Here is a 19,197-nt window from a genome sequence, read left to right as displayed (position 1 = left end):
CAGCTATTCTTCTTTCTTGCGGATGCCTGGTTGTGAAGTTCAATGCTAAGTTACTCAACCCTGGCTACAGTAAAAGTTGGAGAGAAATATCAGATTGAATGAAAAAAATGGCACAGGGCATGATACAGCAACTTTAAAGTACTCACCAAGTACATTGCCAATTTAGTTTGTAGTGCTGTGTGTTTCACTGCCTGGCAGTTATGTTTTCATTTCTCTTTCTTTTTTCTTTTCTATTTTTCAAAGCCCGTGGCAAGCATTTTTTGCAAATGTGCAGAGTATTAGTATGTCCTGACTGATCCCCAGGGATTTGACCAGGATTTTCATCTTGGAGAGTGTTACGGATTCTGTAGGGGTTATGTCACTTTCAGTCGGCCACTGCCATGTATATTTGTACAAAATGAATTCATATCAGAAAATTTTGGAGGTGCTGTAAGGTTTTTATTATTTCCTTATTTCTTGAAGAGGGGTTTAGGGTTGTATAATGTACAATGTGGACACGGAAAACAAAAGCATGTGTGCCTTTCGGTCTCTTACTTTGCTTAAAAGCTGATCGCACATTGTAAAATTAAGTGATTATTCGCTGCTAATGGGGGAAACAATGTAGAGAAGCACTAGAATCGCTTCTTTTTTTTTCTTTTTGGTCCCCCAAATACGTGATTGATTCTTTTGGATTTATTTGGAAGACCAAAAAGGGGTAGAGGTGTGCGAATATTCGAATTTTTTCGAATATCATGCCAGCAGTGGTTTATCCAGAACCGTGGAGGGGTGTTCGGAAAAATGGGGGGGGGGGGTCATTATTATAGTTATGTCATTACAGCTTATCATATCAATACTGACAAATGTCTAAAGCTGAAATCGCTGCAGGTGCAAAAGTTAGGGGGGTGTCACTGAACAATTGAACCTCTGTATGCAATAAGGGGATAAGTCAATTTATCCCCTTTTTGCTATTTTTGCTGCAATGACATCTACATACCAGTACGTACCTGCCAAAGAAAATTTAGGAGCCTATTGCAATTTATTGGCCCGCTACAGGAGGGTAAGAAATGGGAAATGCATGTATGTCAATGGGACGCACAATCAGATCAGGCCCCTTTTCTCGGTTTGGGATTTTTTTACTTATCCCCTTATTGCATACAGAGGTTCAATTGGTTCACTGCATGCCAGCTTATTACCAAGCCGTTGCTGCTTGCGCGCAGAAAGGTGTGCGTTGCGGTAACAGCGACGTACATCAATCGGCACAAAGTCGGTCGTACATCAATAGGTACAAAGCGACAGGCCACACATTCGCTAACCGAAACCGCGGCTTCAGTTGATTGCCAACGAACTCCGAACATTCGTGTGATGCCAAACGTCCGGTTAAATTCTGGATAAATATCGAGATTTTTATCCATCTGTGTGCGCGGCAAAAACTGGCGTTTCTGTTCTGTTTGTAGTAGTGGCCTTCTGCGTTGCTATACTTCGAAGCTTGAACCAGTCATCAACGATATAAGGAGGGGATAATGTGAGGATATATCTACATAGTTTCTCCAAGCGATAACTAACATATAACTCTCGATAAAACCGATAACAGTTAATGCAGTCTAATTTACAACTGCATTAACTGTTGTTACAGATGATAGCAAGACATACAGGGTGTGTTATTTTTTTTTAGTTTTTAGCCTTTACAGAATTTTTATAAAAATACGTTACGAGAGCAGCATAGATGTCATTTTTGCAGTTGAGTTCTACTGTCAGGCCAGGGATAGTAACGCCATCCTTTCCCTTTCCTGACTCGACCTTGGAACAACAATGGCGGCCGCATCATGTGTTGGTTGGTTGGTATGCTACGGCCGCCATTGTTGCTCCCAGGTCAAGGCGGCAAACATCAGAGGGTAGCGGTACTTTAGGGCTATTAGGGCTGTTCCAAACTATGCAAGCATTACTGTTGTCATAGGAACGATGGTCTCACGCGAGACGTCACGTGTTAGAGCACAGCGAAACCGGTTTTCCGCCAAAACGATAAATGCTGGAGGCATTGCAAGTGCTAGAAGAGAGCACTTGCTACATTTCTTTTCCTTCTTGATAACCCGCAAGCTGAGTACTCATCAGCAAACCATCCCTCTTCCATTCTGTTCTGTCTCGCCAGCACTTACAATGAAGGATTTTTCAAATTTTAAGTTTTTCTTACGGTTTTCAGTTCGCCTCGTGAGAACGACGCATATTGTTCAATTGCAAAAATACTTTGCCAGGAGCTCCAGGTTTATTTGAAACGGGCAAGACGATGGTTCACTTTGAGCCGTTTATAAGAAAAGCAGCTGAGGATATAAGCTCCAATTGGAAGTTCTATTACCCGTATAGTCGCAGGCGATTTGAAATTCCCGCGTCTGCCGGTGTGGCTGAAGGCGGCTTGTTTTGTATGGCTATAAGGTTGGCTGTAGTTGGAAGGGAAGTTATCCGTTCCAATCGATTTCGAAACTATGATGTTATTTTATTTCTCGTTGATCACTGCTGACCGCGGTATCGAAGATCCCACGCGAAATAGTGGCGCAGTTTGACTGCTATTCGATGGAACACGTGACAGGAGCAAGCGCCGGATGTTGAGAGTATGCCGGAAGTCCATCTCTGGAAAACGGCGAAAACCCCACACCACCAATCAGAGCTCAGTCTGGAGAAAAACGATGCATGCCACGATGGCGCGGCCGTCTAAACTGGACCAGTGGACTGGACTGGACAGCGCCTTTCTCCTCTGAGCGAGCCGTCTGGACTGGACCAGAGCGATGCCCTCTCACTCCTTCTGTTACAGAGTGACGTCACGCATTTGTTGCCGGAGCCACCGCAGCTGCTGGAGCAGGGCCAGTCTTTAAAATCCGTTGATCGCACTTTTCGGAAGAAAAATTTAGCCAATTAGATCGTCGGCTGATGCACAACATAGTGGTATCTGTCTCCGCAGTCCTGCCCTGCGGCACGTACAGCATGTAGCCGCACAAGTGTGGGCCGGATCACCTTACGCGTAAATCTACTCCAAATTTATTATGTTCACAGAGCCAGGGATTTTCCCAGTATGCCCCCACCAAAAAGAGAGACCAGCCAGGAAGGACAAAATATCCCGAAAAGCGAGCGCCCCCATCTGAGATGAAAATCCTGCGCAAATACCAACCACTCTGTCTTCGCACGTGATACAGTCACTGAATTATTATTGGAGACAACTGTCAGATATCTTTCATTTCCTATTCGATAAAGCAGAAATAGCTAGGGCGGTGGTACATGTGAAGGATAAGGAATAATTTGACAGCATACAAACCAGAGTTGCGAAAGTCTCATGTAAAATTGTTTTTGCAGAGTCCGTGCAAAAGCTAACTGGGACTGAATTGTCGGAACTCAAGTCCCGGGACTGAACAATCGTGGTGACGGTCATGAGTCTATTCGCATCACCAGCGGTACACCGTCGACCGACGAGACTTCACCCTTGAATGTTCTGTCATTTACCATTCCCTTGACATCCGCTCGGGATAGCTCTTCCTGCTTCCTATAACCCGAAAAGATCTGGGTGAGTTCTTCCACAGAAGATCCTTCCAAAGGTCCAGCGTCGTCGACCACCGTTCGAGCAGTGCTGTTCTTGGTTGTCGCGAACTCCGCGAAAGAGGACGATGACTTCTCATCCATCCATTCGTCCGTCTGGATGCACTCGGACACCATCCGAACGGGAGGCAGCATGGCGTGCCAGCACGTGCTCTTGTGCTGATAGATGGGATCATCAAACTCCGTAGTACTGCTGCTCGAAATTTGTATTAGCGGGATCTCTTCGTGTTGGGTCTCGGCGTCTTTCCTTTCCGCTACTTTACTGGCCTCCAAATACTGAACAAGATCGTTGAGCATGTAGCACAGGACTGACACGTCTTCTTCTTCTTCCTCGACTTCTCCGACCAAAGAATGGTCGGGGTGAAAGATCGACCGCTGAATTCCGGCAGGCCTGGGTAAGCCGACGCAATCGCACAAGGGGTTTCGGAGTATGTTCTTCCTGAGTGTCTCAAACACGTACTCTTCGAGGGATTCAGTGGAGGAACTCCTAGAATGCCTGTGGCTTCGGCTTCGTCTTGATTTGCGGGACCTCCTGCGCACACGTTTGGACAGTGGTCGGTGGTCGCCCGGAACAGATATCTGGAGGGACGCAAAGGACGCAGCGTCGTAGGTGAAACCGATGTCGTCGAGGACTTCTTCGCTGGATGGAGGATAGCGCTTCGTGGGCTCTTCCTTTGTCGTGGTTAATCCGCTCGTCTGCGCACCAGTGGTTAAATTGTAGACAAATTTGAATATACTGCTGCCTTTTGTGAAACAACATAAATATACAAATATGAATGGAGCATCAAGTTTGCTACAAGTTTTGAAATTCAAGTTCCTGTGTGCCTTCACGTATTGAGTAACGTTGGCGTAACAAAATTACTGATGTTGCGGTAACGGCGGTCAACGGGTTGAAAATTATTTTTAAACTACGCGGCATGCACGTGAAAGCTACTGATTAAAGCTAGTGATTTAAAAAAAAACTGATTACGATCATGTACCCAGTAGTAGTAAACCGCTACGTTCACACTGTTCCTTCTACACATCATGACTTGGGCAAAGTTTCGGATGCGATGTCCTTTTTAGCCTTTCTTTTCTCTTTCGGTTAATATGTTTGATATTCGTTTCTCTTTTGAGCGCCTTGTCTGGCAGCCAAGGATCTGAGTAGCGACATATCTCACCTGTTCTTCAAGCTTGCGCTTCTCCAGCAGGTAGAAAGTATTTTGCTTTGCCCTCTTGCGCGTTCGCATCCCATACACCAACAGATCAACGTCTTCAACTTGGACTTCATCCTGGACAGGGTGAGCCTCCTCGATCGACGTCAGATCACTTAATTCCTCGATGAGCTTCGCTTTGATTTTCTTCTCAACCAGATATGTGGGAGACGCCACTTCCTTGATCTGCGTCGGACATTGCAGTCCTTTCTGGCGGGCCTCACCGAGAGCCCCGCTGACCGTCAGGGCACGCGTAGGTGTCGCTATCCCAGGACTGGCTATCTTCAGTTCTTCCAACGCAGCAGTGCATGACGTCTCTAACAAATCCTCTAACATTTCTTCGACTGGAGACTTCGTGCCCTGCGGGGTACTGCGCAGTGGAGACGGGCCTCCGCGCTCGTTTTGTAATGCGGACTTCGCTGGCGGACTTTGCATCAGGCCATTAGACGGACTCTTTTCTGGTGGACCCTTAGGACTACTTACTTCAGACTCGTTTTGTGATGGGGACTTCGCTTGCGGACTTTGTATCGTGCCACTAGACGAACCTTTTTCTGGTGGACCCTTGAGTCTGCTTCCTTCAAATTCGTTTTGTGATGGGGACTTCGCTGGTGGACCTTGCGTCGGGCCACTAGACGGACCCTTTTCTGGTGTACCCTTGGGTCTGCTTACTCCAGACCCGTTTTGTGATGGGAACTTCGCTTGTGGACTTTGCACCGGGCCACTAGACGAACCTTTTTCTGGTGGACCCTTGAGCCTGCTTTCTGTAGACTCGCTTTTTAACGGGGACCTCGCTGGTGGACCTTGCGTTTTGCCACTAGACGGACCCTTTTCTGGTGGACCTTTGAGTCTGCTTCCTCCAAATTCGTTTTGTGATGGGGACTTCGCCCGCGGACTTTGCATTGTACCACTAGACGGAACTTTTTCTGGTGGACCCTTGGGTATGCTTTCTGCAGGCTCGCGTTGTGATGGGGACTTCGCAGACGGACTTTGCGTTGGGCCACTAGACGGACCCTTTTCTGGTGGACCTTTGAGTCTGCTTCCTCCAAATTCGTTTTGTGATGGGGACTTCGCCCGCGGACTTTGCATTGTACCACTAGACGGAACTTTTTCTGGTGGACCCTTGGGTATGCTTTCTGCAGGCTCGCGTTGTGATGGGGACCTCGCAGACGGACTTTGCGTTGGGCCACTAGACGGACCCTTTTCTGAAGGACCCTTGGGTCTGCTTACTCCAAATTCGTTTTGTGACGGGGACTTCGCTGGCAGACTTTGCATCGAGCCACTAGACGGACCTTTTTCCGATGGACCCTTGGGTCTGCTTACTCCAAACTCGTTTTGTGACGGGGACTTCGCTGGCGGACTTTGCATCGGGCCACTAGACGGACCTTTTTCCGGTGGACCTTTGGGTCTGCTTCCTCCGACGTCAGACGCCTGTTTGTCTTGCGGTGGCTCTGACATTGTCTTGAGAAATAGAGAATTTTATCGTATGCACGAGTCCGTACCGCTGTTAGAATTTGGTTGACTTGCGATGGATCACATGCCGGGATAGATTGTCCTGAAAAGATCCCCTAACTATTATCGTTGTTGAACTTACCGTAGCGGGAACTTACCGCAGAAGCTATTCCAGCTCGGACCTTCCTCCTCTTCTTCCACTGTGTTTGTAGACATCTGCTGTCACATGCTAACGTTCGCTATATGTAATCATTTCGGTTCATGGGCAGAAGTTGGCTGAAGCATATAGAGGTGTACCATATGTACGAAGACGTGGAGGTCCAGTACTTCGTCGTCTTTGTGATTTTTTGGTCTTATGGTCATTCATTATACTCTCCGTCAGCTTGGTGGTAACGACACTCCTCGTAAATGAGAATGTTTTCTTTCTGACATTTGTACATTTGGATGTAGTTCCGTATCCGGACCACTGGCTTTTTTTTAAAGAAAAAAGAATAAAGACAAAAATCAAACGCTTTTACGTGAAAGAGGGGCTAATTAGTAACGAAACTAGTAACGAACAGGAATGACCCTCGTATATTGCGTGAAACGTACAAAAATTGTATTTGATCGCCCGTTTCTGGAAGGCGATCCGCCATCTTTACTGAGGACCTTCTGACCTAACCCTAGGCACAGCCTCGACGCCCGCACCGCCTAGTGCGTGCCTGGACACACCCCAATCTGTAGAACCTAACCTGGTCTAACCTCACTAAAGTGAGGTGATTTAGCCCAATTCAACGCCCCTACCTCTTGCAAGAGGGCAAGTTTCGAGTCCGTTAGCATTAGCATTCCCGTGCTTCTCCTGCGCTAAAAGTGAATCAGATGGGGTTGTTGAAACACGTATAAAAAAACTTATAGTTTATAATTCCTACATTTTTAGATTCAGTATATGACCTTCTTCCACTTCTATGCAATATTTACCTTCCTAACGCTTTCACTAATTGTTTCAGTATTTTCGCAGAGCCCACGGTCAGGGCGTCTTTTGCTCCGGCAAAAAACTGGCGCAACAGTCACGAACTTTTACTCGCATCTGGCATCGTATAAAAAATAAGTAAATAAACGAAGGAAAAAAAAAAGAGAGGGTCGGTTGATCGGTAGTACATTTATTTCACCTCTGAACCGATCCCCGAACTGGTAACCGTATTCTCGGTTCAGGACAAGCAAAAAGTTGTTCCGATTCGGTTCGGTTTGGGTACGCCAGAAAATTGTTCTTTATTTTTTTATTTATTTTTTGTTCAGTTCCGATTCCTGTTCCTGACCCCCTTTCTGTCCTGCCTATTTTCGACGCACACTGAAGGACCACCCCGTGTTCATGGTCGTACTGTGCACTGGGACGTGGCGAATTCGACCACCGGACGGTTGTCGACACCGTTCTGCTGAGGACACATATATTAGTACCCTGTCCCCTTCCCGCTGTCATCGTATTCACTGCTATTATTCCGTGCTATAGATTTCGCTGCCACTATAGGCAGCCGGAAAGGTATATGTATGCTAAAAAGGTTAGTCTCTCTTTTAGTTCCCCTGTACTGGGGTTCTACCGATTCTACTATGTAAGGTACGTATGGCTGCCGAAACGTACCCACGCGGACACAAGGAACGAGGAAGACTGTTCGAGGTTTATTTTGATGGAATCTTCGCCTTCCGAATTTCTTTGATTTTCTTTATTCGACCATCCGAAAAAGAAAGGCCAGGGCAAGAGAAAATCAATCTTGCTTCAAGCTGGAGTTGGCCAGGCAGAGAGACTTCAACTCCTTCTGTAACAAGAAGGACGGCGACGTGTTTGCTTATACCAGTTTCATCCAAAGGGCCATATATTCGCTCGAAGATCACTTCAACAGAAAATAATTCTTGATCAAGCTGTCTCAGTGTACCAGCTGGTATCGTGTCAGCTTCACTCAGTTAGTTCTCCGCGGTGGACGTTAAAGTGTCACTCCAGTACTATAAATCAAACGCGTTCAAGTGTGCCTTCCCATACCTCCAGTTTCTTGATGGCCCTTTCCTTGTACTGGATGATGCCGTCGCTCGCGTGCGTTTTCTTCAAGAGGGTGCTCCAGGCCCCCTCCATTTGGAGCCTTTTCTGACGCAAGTCTTCCAGCCGTAGAGCCATTGTCGCCTGAAGCACAGTCTTCAGGGTGGAGCTCTCGGAGTTGACAACCTTCCGCCAATGTGGATGCCCCATGTACGTCAAAACCCTGGGTGTATTTTTTTTTTTTTTCGCGAATATTAGAAACGGATGAGTTAAGAAAGATATATGTATACGTATATGCCGATGATCATCGAAAGCTCTTTCTATAAAGAATGCCTGACAGATTCCTCCTCGCCCCCTTCGGCGAATTACCCCAAGCAGATCAAGTACGGAAAGCCCGCGAGTGAATGTCTGTACGGCTGTGCGCGGTTAGCTTCAATTGCTACGGCTGCTAAAGGCGTACGTGGTCATGATTGGAGGGAATCGGAGCTACGTCACGCTGAGTAGCGGTCGGGACTTGTTTGCTCAAGGAGGATTCGATTTGCGTTGGGTCTGACGTTGGTTCTGCTCGCTTCTCGACGTGGGTTAGTATGTGAGATATGTGACAATGGGTCTTCCTTTGGCCGCACAGACAGCCAGTCGTAGACACTGGCTTTATGTATTTGAAATCGCTATACCAATCAGACATCACCGATACCTCTGTGTAGTGAAAGGAGAAGAGGTATCAAGCAGGTTGCCTGTACTCGATGTCTGATGCACAAGGTCCCTACCTATAAACGCACACTTCTCCCCTAACGTCGGGGTTGTCCGCATAGCAGCTGCGGATTCGGCGCCACCGACGCAGCATGGACGACGAGATGGTGCCCGTGGACGAAGAGGACGTCTCAGTGCTGCTCTCACTAGTGTCCGTGCTGGTATAGTCCTCAGACTCTTCTTCTTGCTCCGCCACCATCCAGGCACTCGGAGGCAGCGTTCGCCCAGGCGTGAGCGGTTTCTGTGTTTGACCGCACCAGATGTTGACGGCATCGTCAGTGTCCACCTCGGGCAGGTACATTCGGGAAGGTTTCGAGTCGCCCTGCATGGTCGCCAACGCTTCGAACACGTACACGTGATGGTTCTTCTTCCTTTTTGCCTCACAGCGTTATCTCCTCTGGGGTTCTCCCCCCTAAAAAGCTTTCTTCTCCCGACATATAGTATGCCTCCTGCGGTCCATACTCCAAAGTTAACAAACTGCTGAAGCTCGGCGATGAAGGCAATTCAGTTAGGATAACGTTGCTACACGACATGTTTCGGTTTATGGGTCGGGTTTGGTCGGGGTACTCACAGGCCCAAATTCTCTATAACAGTTTCGGTTCGGCTTTTGCGTACTCATTTTACTGCCAGTGTAGTTTATTATGTATTTTTACTTTGCTCCCCTTTGATTTTTGTTTTTTTTATTACTTTCTTCGCGACCTCAGAAATATTCAGAAGAAGGGATCTTCGCTGGTAGCCGCCATGGCTAGGTCACTCTAGCCATGGCTGTGGCGTTGTTGAATCCAATCGACGATCCAACGGAATCCAACACAACCAGTCCCTGTCGTTAACAAAAGAAGAGTGCAAGATGGTGTTATCGAAGCTTTAATGCGCAAAATAGCTTACCCGAGGTTCGTTGTTTTGTTCCCCGCGGTAACCATTTGTAAGCTGCACTTTCAAATATGAACGCTTTGAGTCTCTACGTGACAACTTGCAGACGAGTGTTTGAATCCGACCCGGATGACAGCGGTGCGTGGGCCGATATATACCGTCTAATGTCGTTACTGAGACAAGCGTTGTCGTGCAGTGTTTGCTCGAACTTGCTACAAATACCCATGACATCACCCAGCTCCAGCTGCCAACATTCCGTCTGCAAAGGATGCGTCGGCAAGAAAATGCGGCTGAAGCCAACGTGCCCGTGCAGCAAAAATTACGGCCGATTCGCGGAAAATGTACAGTTACGTGTGTTGTTGCAGTGTTACAAGAAGTTTTGCGACTACCTGAGTACGTCGGCACTTGGCCGCAAATGGGACAGTGTAAATGGTGGAACGAACTTGAGTATTCACGACATCGTCGTTGAAGGTGCGAGCCTCTGCGACGAATATCGTTATGGAAACAGACGACCGAGGAAAATAAATGGAGACAGGCCCCGGAAGTCAGTCGCGAACGGAAGTCCTTCTGCTAGAGGTGGGCGCATTTCCGTTCATTTAAAACTACACTTCTAATGAGGTGGTTCTACTTCACTTCACGTTTCACCTCATAAGTAGTATTTTCGAAGGTTTCTGCGTTTTATTTTTTAATTTTTGGTATATCTGTGACGTGTTTTGCACGAATGTTTTTTTACATTGTAGAATGTTTGTCTCATGAGTATGGACCATAAAAAACACACACAAAAAAAACACTGTAAACATATAGGCTCCGATCAAAGAGGCTTAATCTCCTTGACCTTGAGACCGTACCAACAAGTCTGCACCACTCTCTGACAACAGTTTCCTTCCCAGTGACAGAGACAAATGGCTCCAGCTCGGACAACTCTGACTCTCCAGTGCCTAGTGCAGCGCTCATGCACTACTCTAGGGAGAAACCGATCCGTAGGGGATGTCGCTGCGGTCTTGCCACCCTCAACCCCGGGAAACTGACCTGCTGTGGTCAGCGCTGCCCATGTTACGTGGCCAACACCAGCTGCGCACAGTGCAAGTGCCGAGGCTGCCGCAATCCACTTGACAAGCCATCAGAGGTCTGGGGTGACGGCTTGGAAGTGGCTGCAAACGAATCCATAAAGTTGGACGAGGAAGAAAACGATTCGTTCGAAGTCGAAGTTGACGAGTGATTTGATTGCGCAATGGCTTTCCTTTACCGTTTAGGTTTAGTCACTGTTCTAAGGACGAAACCAACCTAGACTTGTGTACCGGTACCAGTACTGCATGAACTGCTTCTACACCTGATGTGCTTTGGCTGGTGTGTATGATTGGATTCAGCTACGACTGCTCACGTATGCTTAGTTGTTGCGGCTTAAGAACATTGCAGCGGAGGATGTCTTTCAATGAACAGGGAGGAAGCTCCACTACATGTTAATGACATTATTTTATTGAAATGCGCTCTCATATTGTTTGCCCTGTTCAGTAATTGACAATTAATATCTCCCAATGTTTCCAATGTCCTCAACATATTTATAAGGTCTTTCGTGATTCCTGTGATATGATAGACGTATATGAAGCACTCGCGATAGTCTCACTAATTTTTGCCCCAACAAACCATGCAACCTGTGTCTGAACAGATTTCCCATGTCTTACGAATAGATAAAAAAACAATTATGTACAAAGTAATCTTGGCTCAGGTAGTTGTTTACTGAACTGTTCACTGTTTTATATAGCAAATAAATAAAACTTCTGACCATTTAATCATTGTGGAACAATATTTCACTGAGACAAGGACCAATCATGGGTAAGCTACTTGAACAAGCATGATTGCAAGATTACATGTACAAGAAGCAAAATTTGAGTAAACTTGGTTCCTTTTATTGTCCAGTCACGATCACATTCCAAATTACTGTCAATAAGCTAAGGTAAACTCCAAGTAAGGACCTCCAGGCCCTTAGTGCCCTCATGGTATTCAGACCCTAGACACGACATGCCAGAATACCAGTCGCGAAAACTTGAACCTCACCAACTGGGTCCTTCAGCATTTAAAATCATGATGAATTGGCCAAATTTCGCATATAAAATGCCTATTTCATTGCCGAGAGCAGCTTCTTTTCATTGCGTTTTACCGGTCCTCTGCTCAGGTTAACATCTACAGCGACTCCAAAAGCGCATTACGTGCATGGAATTACACCACGGGGTTTCTGGACACCGTGGCGTACCCGTGGATGACACTGCACCACGAGTCCACTGGAGTGATGTACGGGGTTTGAAACAAAACACAGATGAATAAAAATTGCTTTCAGGTGCTACACTATAGGGTAGAGAACGTAATATACGCTAGAAATTGGCATAAAAACTTCGGGGGCGATAGCGCAGACGGTGTTGTTTCTGCTTTTTGTGAAAATTCTTAAAATGCAAGTAAAATAAGTATGCTTATCGAAAATGAACAAAACTGTGCATCATAATAAGCAGACTCTGATAGATATTGCCACAAGTATGCACAATAGCCTATAGTAGTATATGCATGGGCGGCCTATAGCGATCACGCATATAGCGATGGATACATCGCTCTAGCGTACGGTATGACCATGACTGGCAAAAGTGACATTCTCCTAAACTTGCGATTTTTTTTTCCAAGTTCTTTCCTCTTTCGGTCATAATTACAATGCGAGGCTATTGCATTATGGGGCCACGTGACAGTTCCACATCCACGTGCCAAACTAGCAATTCGAGTAAAAGTCTAACGCAGCAACCTTCTGATGGACGCCCAGGAGAGTTTGCTTCCAAACCTGACGCAGATACGAATTATTTAATCACTGTATTAGGAGTTGGTACTCAGGATCAATCTAACCCAGCAACAATGTCGTTGACCCGTGCCGTGCCCGAAACGAAAGTCGGCCACAATGGAATCCGGTAACCAATAAGCGTTCTCATCTGCTTGCGATCGTCTGCTCGGCGGGTCGGGATTAGCCGCTTCCACAGCGCAGCTGTCAGCAACTTTACAATTCAAAAGACACAAGTAGGTATTTTAAATCCCGCACGGTGCTTTAATTGTTACGAAAACATTTTTGCACAATGAGATTCTCAAGAGAGTCGTCGAAGCGTTATCATCTGTTTCTGTTCTCTCGTCTGCCTTCGTAATGAATGCTTGTTGGAAACGACGCTAACAACCTCCCAGAAACAGTTCTTCCTTGCAATTACGATATAGTATGTGGTCTTACTCTGAAATACACTTACGAATTCTTTTAAACGATGTGTAAAACCGTGTTTCGGCGCGGTTGCTATGGGAACTGCACGTGCTTGCCACTGTTGCCAGTCAATAACTGGGACAAGATGCGTGTTTGTAGGAGAAGGGTTTGCACGTCTTGCAGATATCTGGCACATGCCCCGGCAGCCTCTCTATGCAAGGGACACAAAAAAATATGTATTTCTTTCTTTTTTTCCAGGGGGGGGGGGGGCTGAAGCCCCCGGAACACTCTCAGGGGGGTCAGGCCCCCTACAGGAAGTCTACCCACCTTACACTCAAGATTAACGTTTCGAGGGATATCCTAAGAATCGTATGTTTCATGCAAGTGATCATGAAAATACTGTAAAATTTGCCTCACAAGGTCGCAACACGAAATTCTTGACACCCTGTCTGACTTCTGTACATGAAAGGGGGGGGGGGGGGGGGACGTTGTGACCCGGCCCCCTCTGGCTGATTGCAAACTCTCCGCCTATGGGGGGTATAAAAATACGTTGGAATTTCCCTTCAATCGGGCAAAAGCTTGGAAATTACAATGCTGCCTTTCCAAAATCCAGACCACCAAATTTCAAAACGCAAACCTAGCACGATGCCTAACAAACACAGATCCTTTCAATGCTATGAAATATGTTCTGCTTCAAAAGCTCCTCATCATTGGAGGGAAACATGCATTTCTGTCTATGGCACTGGGGAATGGCTGCAATAAATATTATGCAATCATTTCCATAATCCATGATGGAGATGTTTATTAATTTTTTCTTTGCAGTGTCCAAGAATGAGGAAAAGTATTGTTTCCTGGTTGAATGGAAAGACACCAGCACAGACACGCTTAGGAAATTCATGCTGTATTTCTATCCGAGAGACTCCACAGTGGAAATGGTAATATGGACTACGTAGTTCGAAACATTACTAGTCCTTTCTTGTGCTCGTTACATGTTGCAGGTGATCTTTTATGTACTTTACATACTCAGTTATATTATTACATTTGTGTAGCTCTATTGTTATGTTCGGTAGCCTCGGTGCCTACTGTCCGAGTGACTGATTTACACGTGCGAGGCAATTAAACGTAATTCAATTTTATTTCATCTTGAGTAACAGCAATTTAATTACATTCACAGAGTACTTGTAATGTGGTGTAATGAAGCTCTTTATTCTGTCTCTGCTTAAGGTAATGGAACAGATGACGATGAGTCGTACATGGTACTGCCATTATCTACTGAACTGTCGATCTTTGTGCCCCACCGGGACCGGCTTGTAGATGATAGCCTTCTGACGTTTCTTCATCGACGCCCCATCATAAGTCGATCCTCGTTTCTTTGCATTTTTGGGAGCTGCCACTCCCAGGTCCACGCTGGGAGGAACCAGGAATCCAAAAGACTTTGCCACCTGGACCAGGTCCAATGTCTGGACATCAAATATAGTCTTGAGATGGTGAGAGTCATAGGCCCTGACGTATGCCTTATAAGCGTCCTTCGCCGACATGTGCAGAAAATAGTTCTTTGTGATCAGTTTCTCCAGCTGTGGCTGAATGTTGGCAATCTTTGACCAGGAAAACTCAAATTCCTGCAGGGGAACTTTGGCCAGCTTGAGGTAGCGTAAAAAGCCGACCTCCTCGGGGCGGAGGATCAGCAGGGCGTGTCCCCTGCCGCCTTCCCCTCTCGCAGTCCTTCCGACACGATGGATGTACTCTTTCGGATCGTCCGGCGGGTCGTACTGGACGATCCAGTCCACCTCTGGAATGTCTAGCCCTCGAGCGGCGACGTCCGTGCAGAGGAGTATTCCGGATTCCGCGTTGCAGAACTGAAAGAAGGTCGTGGTCCGTTTTGCCTGTTTCTGTTTCCCGTGGATGCTCATGACGGGGAGGTCGATGTAGTTGAGCAGCTCATGGTGGAATTTGACTGAGAGGCAGGAACTGAAGAACACCATCACTTTCTTTTTGCGGTTCTTCTTCAGGAAGGTGAAGAGGAGGAGGAAGCGTTTGTCAGAAGGACAGATGACATAACCCTGTTCCAGGCCCTCAACGGTCGCTTTTTCTTGTTGCTCGTCGAGGCCGAGGTACACGGGCTCGCTCTTGAGCGCGACTTTGACAAGATCCTCCGTCTTCTTTGTCAGTGTTGCACTGAAGAGCATCGTCTGTCTCCGTTTCGGCATGAGACGCATGATCTGCTTCATTTCTTCTTCGAAACCGATATCGAGGATACGGTCGGCTTCATCGATGATGAGACACTGAAGGTTCTTGTAGATAAACTCCGACGTATTTTGAAGATGGTCGAGCAGCCTCCCGGGCGTTGCTACCAGAAAATTAACACCCTTACTCAGTTTAACCGCTTCTGTCTGGCGATTTGTTCCACCCATGATGAGACCAATTGTCTGGTTCATGTTAGCAGAAAGTTCTTGTAGAACCCCGAACGTCTGCATCGCTAATTCTCGCGTCGGGGCGATGACGATGGCACCCGTGCCGTTTCGTGGCATAAATTTGAGCTTGGAGAGCAACTCTACAGCTGGTATGAGAAAAGCTAACGTTTTGCCACTTCCAGTTTTAGCAGCGGCTACGACGTCGCGACCTTCGAGTAAGTAAGGGATTGTTTTTGCTTGGATGTTTGTCATATTTGTGAATCCCATCTCGCTGACACCTTTCAGGATTTGGTCTGCAACCTTTCCTTTGAGTGAGTCGAATCTGGTATCAGATACAATACCTAAGCTGGTACCAGGTAAGACGTTGTTGTCGTTCCCAAGTTGATCAACTTCGACGTTTGTAACCTCGGTCGCGCTTTCACCGTTTGATTTCGACTGAGGTTCACTGAAAGCCACGTTTTCTGATGTAGTATCGTCCAGGTCGTCCGTCTGCTTCTCTGTGGTTGTGTCAGCGTCATCTTTCTCGACGTTCTTGAGTGCTCGTAGCTTTTTCTTTTGTTGCTGTCGTTTCCGGATCTTTTTCATCACCATCTGAGTCGGTGTACTCATTGTCGCGCTGGTAATACCCACACTTTTCGCCACAAACACAGCACCACAGCAGCACACGACAGAATACCCGACAACGGCGTGACCGGAAACAGAAGCCAAGGGATGATGATGATGATGATTTTGGCGACACAGAGTTGCCCGCACATGAATGTGAAACGTGTGGTGATTTAGCGGATTCGAGGTAGCGGACGATCGAATCCATCGAATCGTGCCAGAATTTGAAATTGCACGAATTTATTGAATCCTCATGCAAAAGCGCAGTATTATTTTACACATTGCTGAACTGTAATGGTGTAAGTGTTGGTGATATCTAGCAGACGGTGCTAAAGCATTATACCGGACGACATTCGTTGCAATTGATTCGTCGAATTTCTGTCTTTCTTCGCTGTTGTACCCGATGCTAATCATGTAAAAAGGCAGGTCCCGTATCCAAATTCTAACGTCCTGGCTATATTATGTGCGATACCGTCATGCTCTTACTGCGCCAATCCAATACCGCAGTTTTTTTGCGAAACAATAAAATTTCCGCACTTTGATGAAAGCCAGGACGAAAATCATTTTACTGAATGCATCCATCAATAAGTTCGACACCAGAAGCCGGAAGATGTTTCTGCGCCGGACCGACTGCGAGGTCTGCAGACTGAGAGACTTCTTTCCGGGGAACTTGGTCTACGTCCTCTCCAGGCACCTCAAGATTCTGAGTTACGGGGATTCGCAGACAGAGGCCTTCCTGAGTCCCAAGCACGAGAGGTTAGCATTCTGTACAAAAATTCTCGTCCAGCTTTATAATTCTCTGCCTTCTACCGCAGAACCGTTGTGTTACTGAAATCCTCGGGTGTACCCCGAGTAGGTGAAGTTTGGGAACTGCTTCAACGCAACGGGTTCAACATCTCTAACGCCATCATGCTAAAACTTCTCCCAGTTGAGGCTGAAAAGTATTTTGAGATATCTGGTATTTCAACAACGTAAGTATATGACAGGTTACGAAATTGTCAGACAATATAGGAGCGAGGCATTACAGGTCGGTCGACGAAATATCTGACAATGTCATCTGCCTGGAAGTGATGGGGGAGAGGGTAGTGGCAAGGTGTAAGAACCTTCTTTCACACGCTCTTGCAGACGACCCAGGCCGTGAGTATGGTGATTTTGTGTGCGCGAGATTAATGAAGCATACGACAATTAGTAATTCACAAATAAACAGCATACTACAATTACTATGCCTGTTCTGCTATCCCACGCAATATGGGCCGTCTGCAACCCTTCAGCTATACGGTCGGTTGCAGACGACACATATACTGTTCATGAAGGGTCGAAGGCGGCGCAAACGGTTTAGCCTTTCTTTTTGCTCCAGATGTGCTCGATAAACACTGTCTGGTGTCAAGCGACAAGGAAACAGCACGGAAGGTACGTTTCTATATTTATTTTTCAAATGCTCGTATACTGCACGCAGTGCACGAAAGATGAGGGGTAGTGAGCTTGCGCAACTGGCCATCCGTCGTAAGGCCATTTCCGGATGTTCTTCCGTGCATGGTAGATGTGTAGAACGCATATAAAAAGTATTGACAGTGGGTCTTGTTGCACCAGGAACGGGAGTTTTTCTTCGGCGTGCAGCGATCTTGCAACACGGCTTTGCTGCAACACACCACTTGCTGCATCCTGAAGCCACATGTTTTTAGAGAGGGTACCCTTATCTCAAATACGATGCAAACTCAACTTTAATTCCAAGTACTTTCAGGTCACGTCTACAACATACTTCAAGCGATCACACACGCTGGATTCCAAATATCAGCACTGGAAATGGTCTGTTACTTATCTGGGGACCTTTTTAAGAATTTTGGGGTTTATTTAAGAATAAGCAGGCTGCAAGCTATAGCTAGTGTACATTAGTTATTGTAGACATGAGCCTGAGTTTGGGGTAGGACGACATGGAGATAGCTCGTCCGGAGACAGCTTGAGTCTCGTCCTGTTAACATTGCGCTGTCTCCGTGTCGTCCTTCCTACAAAACCTAGTGTCTTCTCGTTTCGTCACACATCAGTAACGCAACACTTGAATTCCATCCCGCAGAAGTTACTGGAATCTGACAAGGCTGAAGAATTTCTGGAAGTCTACAAGGGAGTAGTTCCCGATTTCCAGGTAATAGACGAGGTGAAAAACTATTGCGTAGTATATTACTGCACACGGTACATTTTAGAGCGTCGTGCAGAGCCTAGCAGATGGTCCGTGCCTCGTGTTGGAGGTCTGCGGCGAACCCCCTTTTCAAACTCCCATTCGATTCAAGGAATTTGTAGGCCCCACGGACCCGGTAAGCTAACTCATTGTATTCGCCTTCTTCACGACCGACTTTTTTAGGAGCAGCCTTGCAGGCCATCATCGTCTGCCTTAACAGCAAACTCACACAGGTGTCTATATAAAAGAATTCTGCATGACTGCTGACTGAGCAGGCGGCCGCATTTGTACTGGTGGTTGTAAAAGCGGACGACCCTTAGCAAAATGTTAAATAAGTAGATATAGCTAGATATCATTTTAGAAAAAAAGATACGTATTATTTTCCAGTTTTACGCTCGGAAGCTTTACCCCGACACCGTTAGAGGCAAATTTGGACGAGACATTCATCGTAACGCTGTCCACTGCACGGACGTCGCAGACGACGCCATTGCCGAGGTTCGCTTGCTTTCAAAATATCTATAATATGTTTGTCACGGTGATGTACATATTTTCAGATAATGTTTTTCTTCGTGTGAAACTCAATGGACTCGAGGGAAGTCGGTGTCAACACCGTCGTGCGGTTGAGTCTCAGCCGACATCTGACTGGATGTACTGTAATGCGAGCAGTGGCACAGCTGGGGACGACATCCCGCAAGAACTAAGAAAATAACATCCCTCGAAATCCTCCCCCTCCCCACATACAGAGTATAAATTCTACCGACGTTACCAGTCTCGGCTTGTGACATGTACAATAAAATGCAATTATAAGTGGCCTTTCGATATGAACGTGAATACTTGTCTTTCCCGACGCAATGCTGTTCCTACAAAACGTAGGTTAGCCGCATATTCGAAACCGAAACTAACGCACGCAAATTGCGCATTGACACGTGCTGCCGCATGGTGGGGTTTATGAGAAGCTTGCTTCA

The 19,197-nt window shown here is 46.6% G+C and overlaps 5 protein-coding genes across 6 annotated transcripts; 2 read left to right on the top strand and 3 right to left on the bottom strand.

Moving 5' to 3' along the window:
* Positions 1 to 3,149: 3,149 nt before the first annotated feature.
* LOC135366287 (neurofilament heavy polypeptide-like) lies at positions 3,150 to 6,494 on the bottom strand. 2 transcript variants are annotated; one of them, XM_064598963.1, is made up of 3 exons: positions 6,359 to 6,494; positions 4,719 to 6,320; positions 3,150 to 4,254 (listed from the first exon to the last, which is right to left on the bottom strand). In XM_064598963.1, exons 2-3 carry the CDS (start codon positions 6,204 to 6,206, stop codon positions 3,391 to 3,393), a joined length of 2,352 nt encoding a protein of 783 aa, XP_064455033.1. In that variant the 5' UTR covers positions 6,207 to 6,320; positions 6,359 to 6,494; the 3' UTR covers positions 3,150 to 3,390. The 2 variants fall into 2 exon arrangements, with proteins under 2 accessions (XP_064455033.1, XP_064455032.1); XM_064598962.1 differs by having other exon boundaries at positions 4,719 to 6,303.
* Positions 6,495 to 7,840: 1,346 nt separating this feature from the next.
* LOC135367335 (uncharacterized) lies at positions 7,841 to 9,418 on the bottom strand. Its single transcript, XM_064600550.1, has 3 exons — positions 8,973 to 9,418; positions 8,212 to 8,428; positions 7,841 to 7,990 (listed from the first exon to the last, which is right to left on the bottom strand). The coding sequence occupies exons 1-3, from the start codon at positions 9,281 to 9,283 to the stop codon at positions 7,940 to 7,942; spliced, it is 579 nt and encodes a 192-aa protein (XP_064456620.1). The 5' UTR covers positions 9,284 to 9,418; the 3' UTR covers positions 7,841 to 7,939.
* LOC135367334 (E3 ubiquitin-protein ligase MSL2-like) lies at positions 9,108 to 11,615 on the top strand. The gene is made up of 2 exons (XM_064600549.1): positions 9,108 to 10,401; positions 10,716 to 11,615. Exons 1-2 carry the CDS (start codon positions 9,897 to 9,899, stop codon positions 11,042 to 11,044), a joined length of 834 nt encoding a protein of 277 aa, XP_064456619.1. The 5' UTR covers positions 9,108 to 9,896; the 3' UTR covers positions 11,045 to 11,615.
* Positions 11,616 to 12,614: 999 nt separating this feature from the next.
* Positions 12,615 to 19,005, top strand: LOC135367332 (nucleoside diphosphate kinase homolog 7-like). The gene is made up of 12 exons (XM_064600547.1): positions 12,615 to 12,876; positions 13,868 to 13,980; positions 16,649 to 16,815; positions 16,875 to 17,030; positions 17,087 to 17,196; positions 17,417 to 17,469; positions 17,650 to 17,746; positions 17,801 to 17,865; positions 18,131 to 18,199; positions 18,258 to 18,368; positions 18,620 to 18,727; positions 18,787 to 19,005. Coding segments are annotated over exons 1-12 (1,071 nt in total). The 5' UTR covers positions 12,615 to 12,875; the 3' UTR covers positions 18,808 to 19,005.
* Positions 14,162 to 16,170, bottom strand: LOC135367329 (ATP-dependent RNA helicase DDX18-like). The gene has a single exon (XM_064600543.1). It carries the CDS (start codon positions 16,063 to 16,065, stop codon positions 14,311 to 14,313), a length of 1,755 nt encoding a protein of 584 aa, XP_064456613.1. The 5' UTR covers positions 16,066 to 16,170; the 3' UTR covers positions 14,162 to 14,310.
* Positions 19,006 to 19,197: the final 192 nt, after the last annotated feature.

This window comes from Ornithodoros turicata, chromosome 8 (genome assembly GCF_037126465.1).
Source record: "Ornithodoros turicata isolate Travis chromosome 8, ASM3712646v1, whole genome shotgun sequence".
Taxonomy (NCBI): Eukaryota; Metazoa; Arthropoda; class Arachnida; order Ixodida; family Argasidae; genus Ornithodoros; species Ornithodoros turicata.
The sequence above is the reverse complement of the archived record's forward strand: the minus strand, read 5'-3'. Positions and strand labels throughout refer to the sequence as shown.

Coding starts and splice junctions, on each gene's coding strand:
- LOC135366287 (XM_064598963.1), bottom strand. CDS start 6,206: ATGTCAGAGCCACCGCAAGACAAACAGGCGTCTGACGTCGGAGGAAGC. Junction 4,255..4,718: donor AGCGCAAGCTTGAAGAACAG/GTGAGATATGTC, acceptor ACTGGTGCGCAG/ACGAGCGGATTAACCACGAC.
- LOC135367335 (XM_064600550.1), bottom strand. CDS start 9,283: ATGCAGGGCGACTCGAAACCTTCCCGAATGTACCTGCCCGAGGTGGAC. Junction 8,429..8,972: donor GGAGAAGTGTGCGTTTATAG/GTAGGGACCTTG, acceptor AAATACACCCAG/GGTTTTGACGTACATGGGGC. Junction 7,991..8,211: donor GGGCCATCAAGAAACTGGAG/GTATGGGAAGGC, acceptor TTCTTGTTACAG/AAGGAGTTGAAGTCTCTCTG.
- LOC135367334 (XM_064600549.1), top strand. CDS start 9,897: ATGAACGCTTTGAGTCTCTACGTGACAACTTGCAGACGAGTGTTTGAA. Junction 10,402..10,715: donor CGGAAGTCCTTCTGCTAGAG/GTGGGCGCATTT, acceptor TTTCCTTCCCAG/TGACAGAGACAAATGGCTCC.
- LOC135367332 (XM_064600547.1), top strand. Junction 13,981..16,648: donor GAGACTCCACAGTGGAAATG/GTAATATGGACT, acceptor TCCATCAATAAG/TTCGACACCAGAAGCCGGAA. Junction 17,197..17,416: donor TCTTGCAGACGACCCAGGCC/GTGAGTATGGTG, acceptor TTTTTGCTCCAG/ATGTGCTCGATAAACACTGT.
- LOC135367329 (XM_064600543.1), bottom strand. CDS start 16,065: ATGAGTACACCGACTCAGATGGTGATGAAAAAGATCCGGAAACGACAG.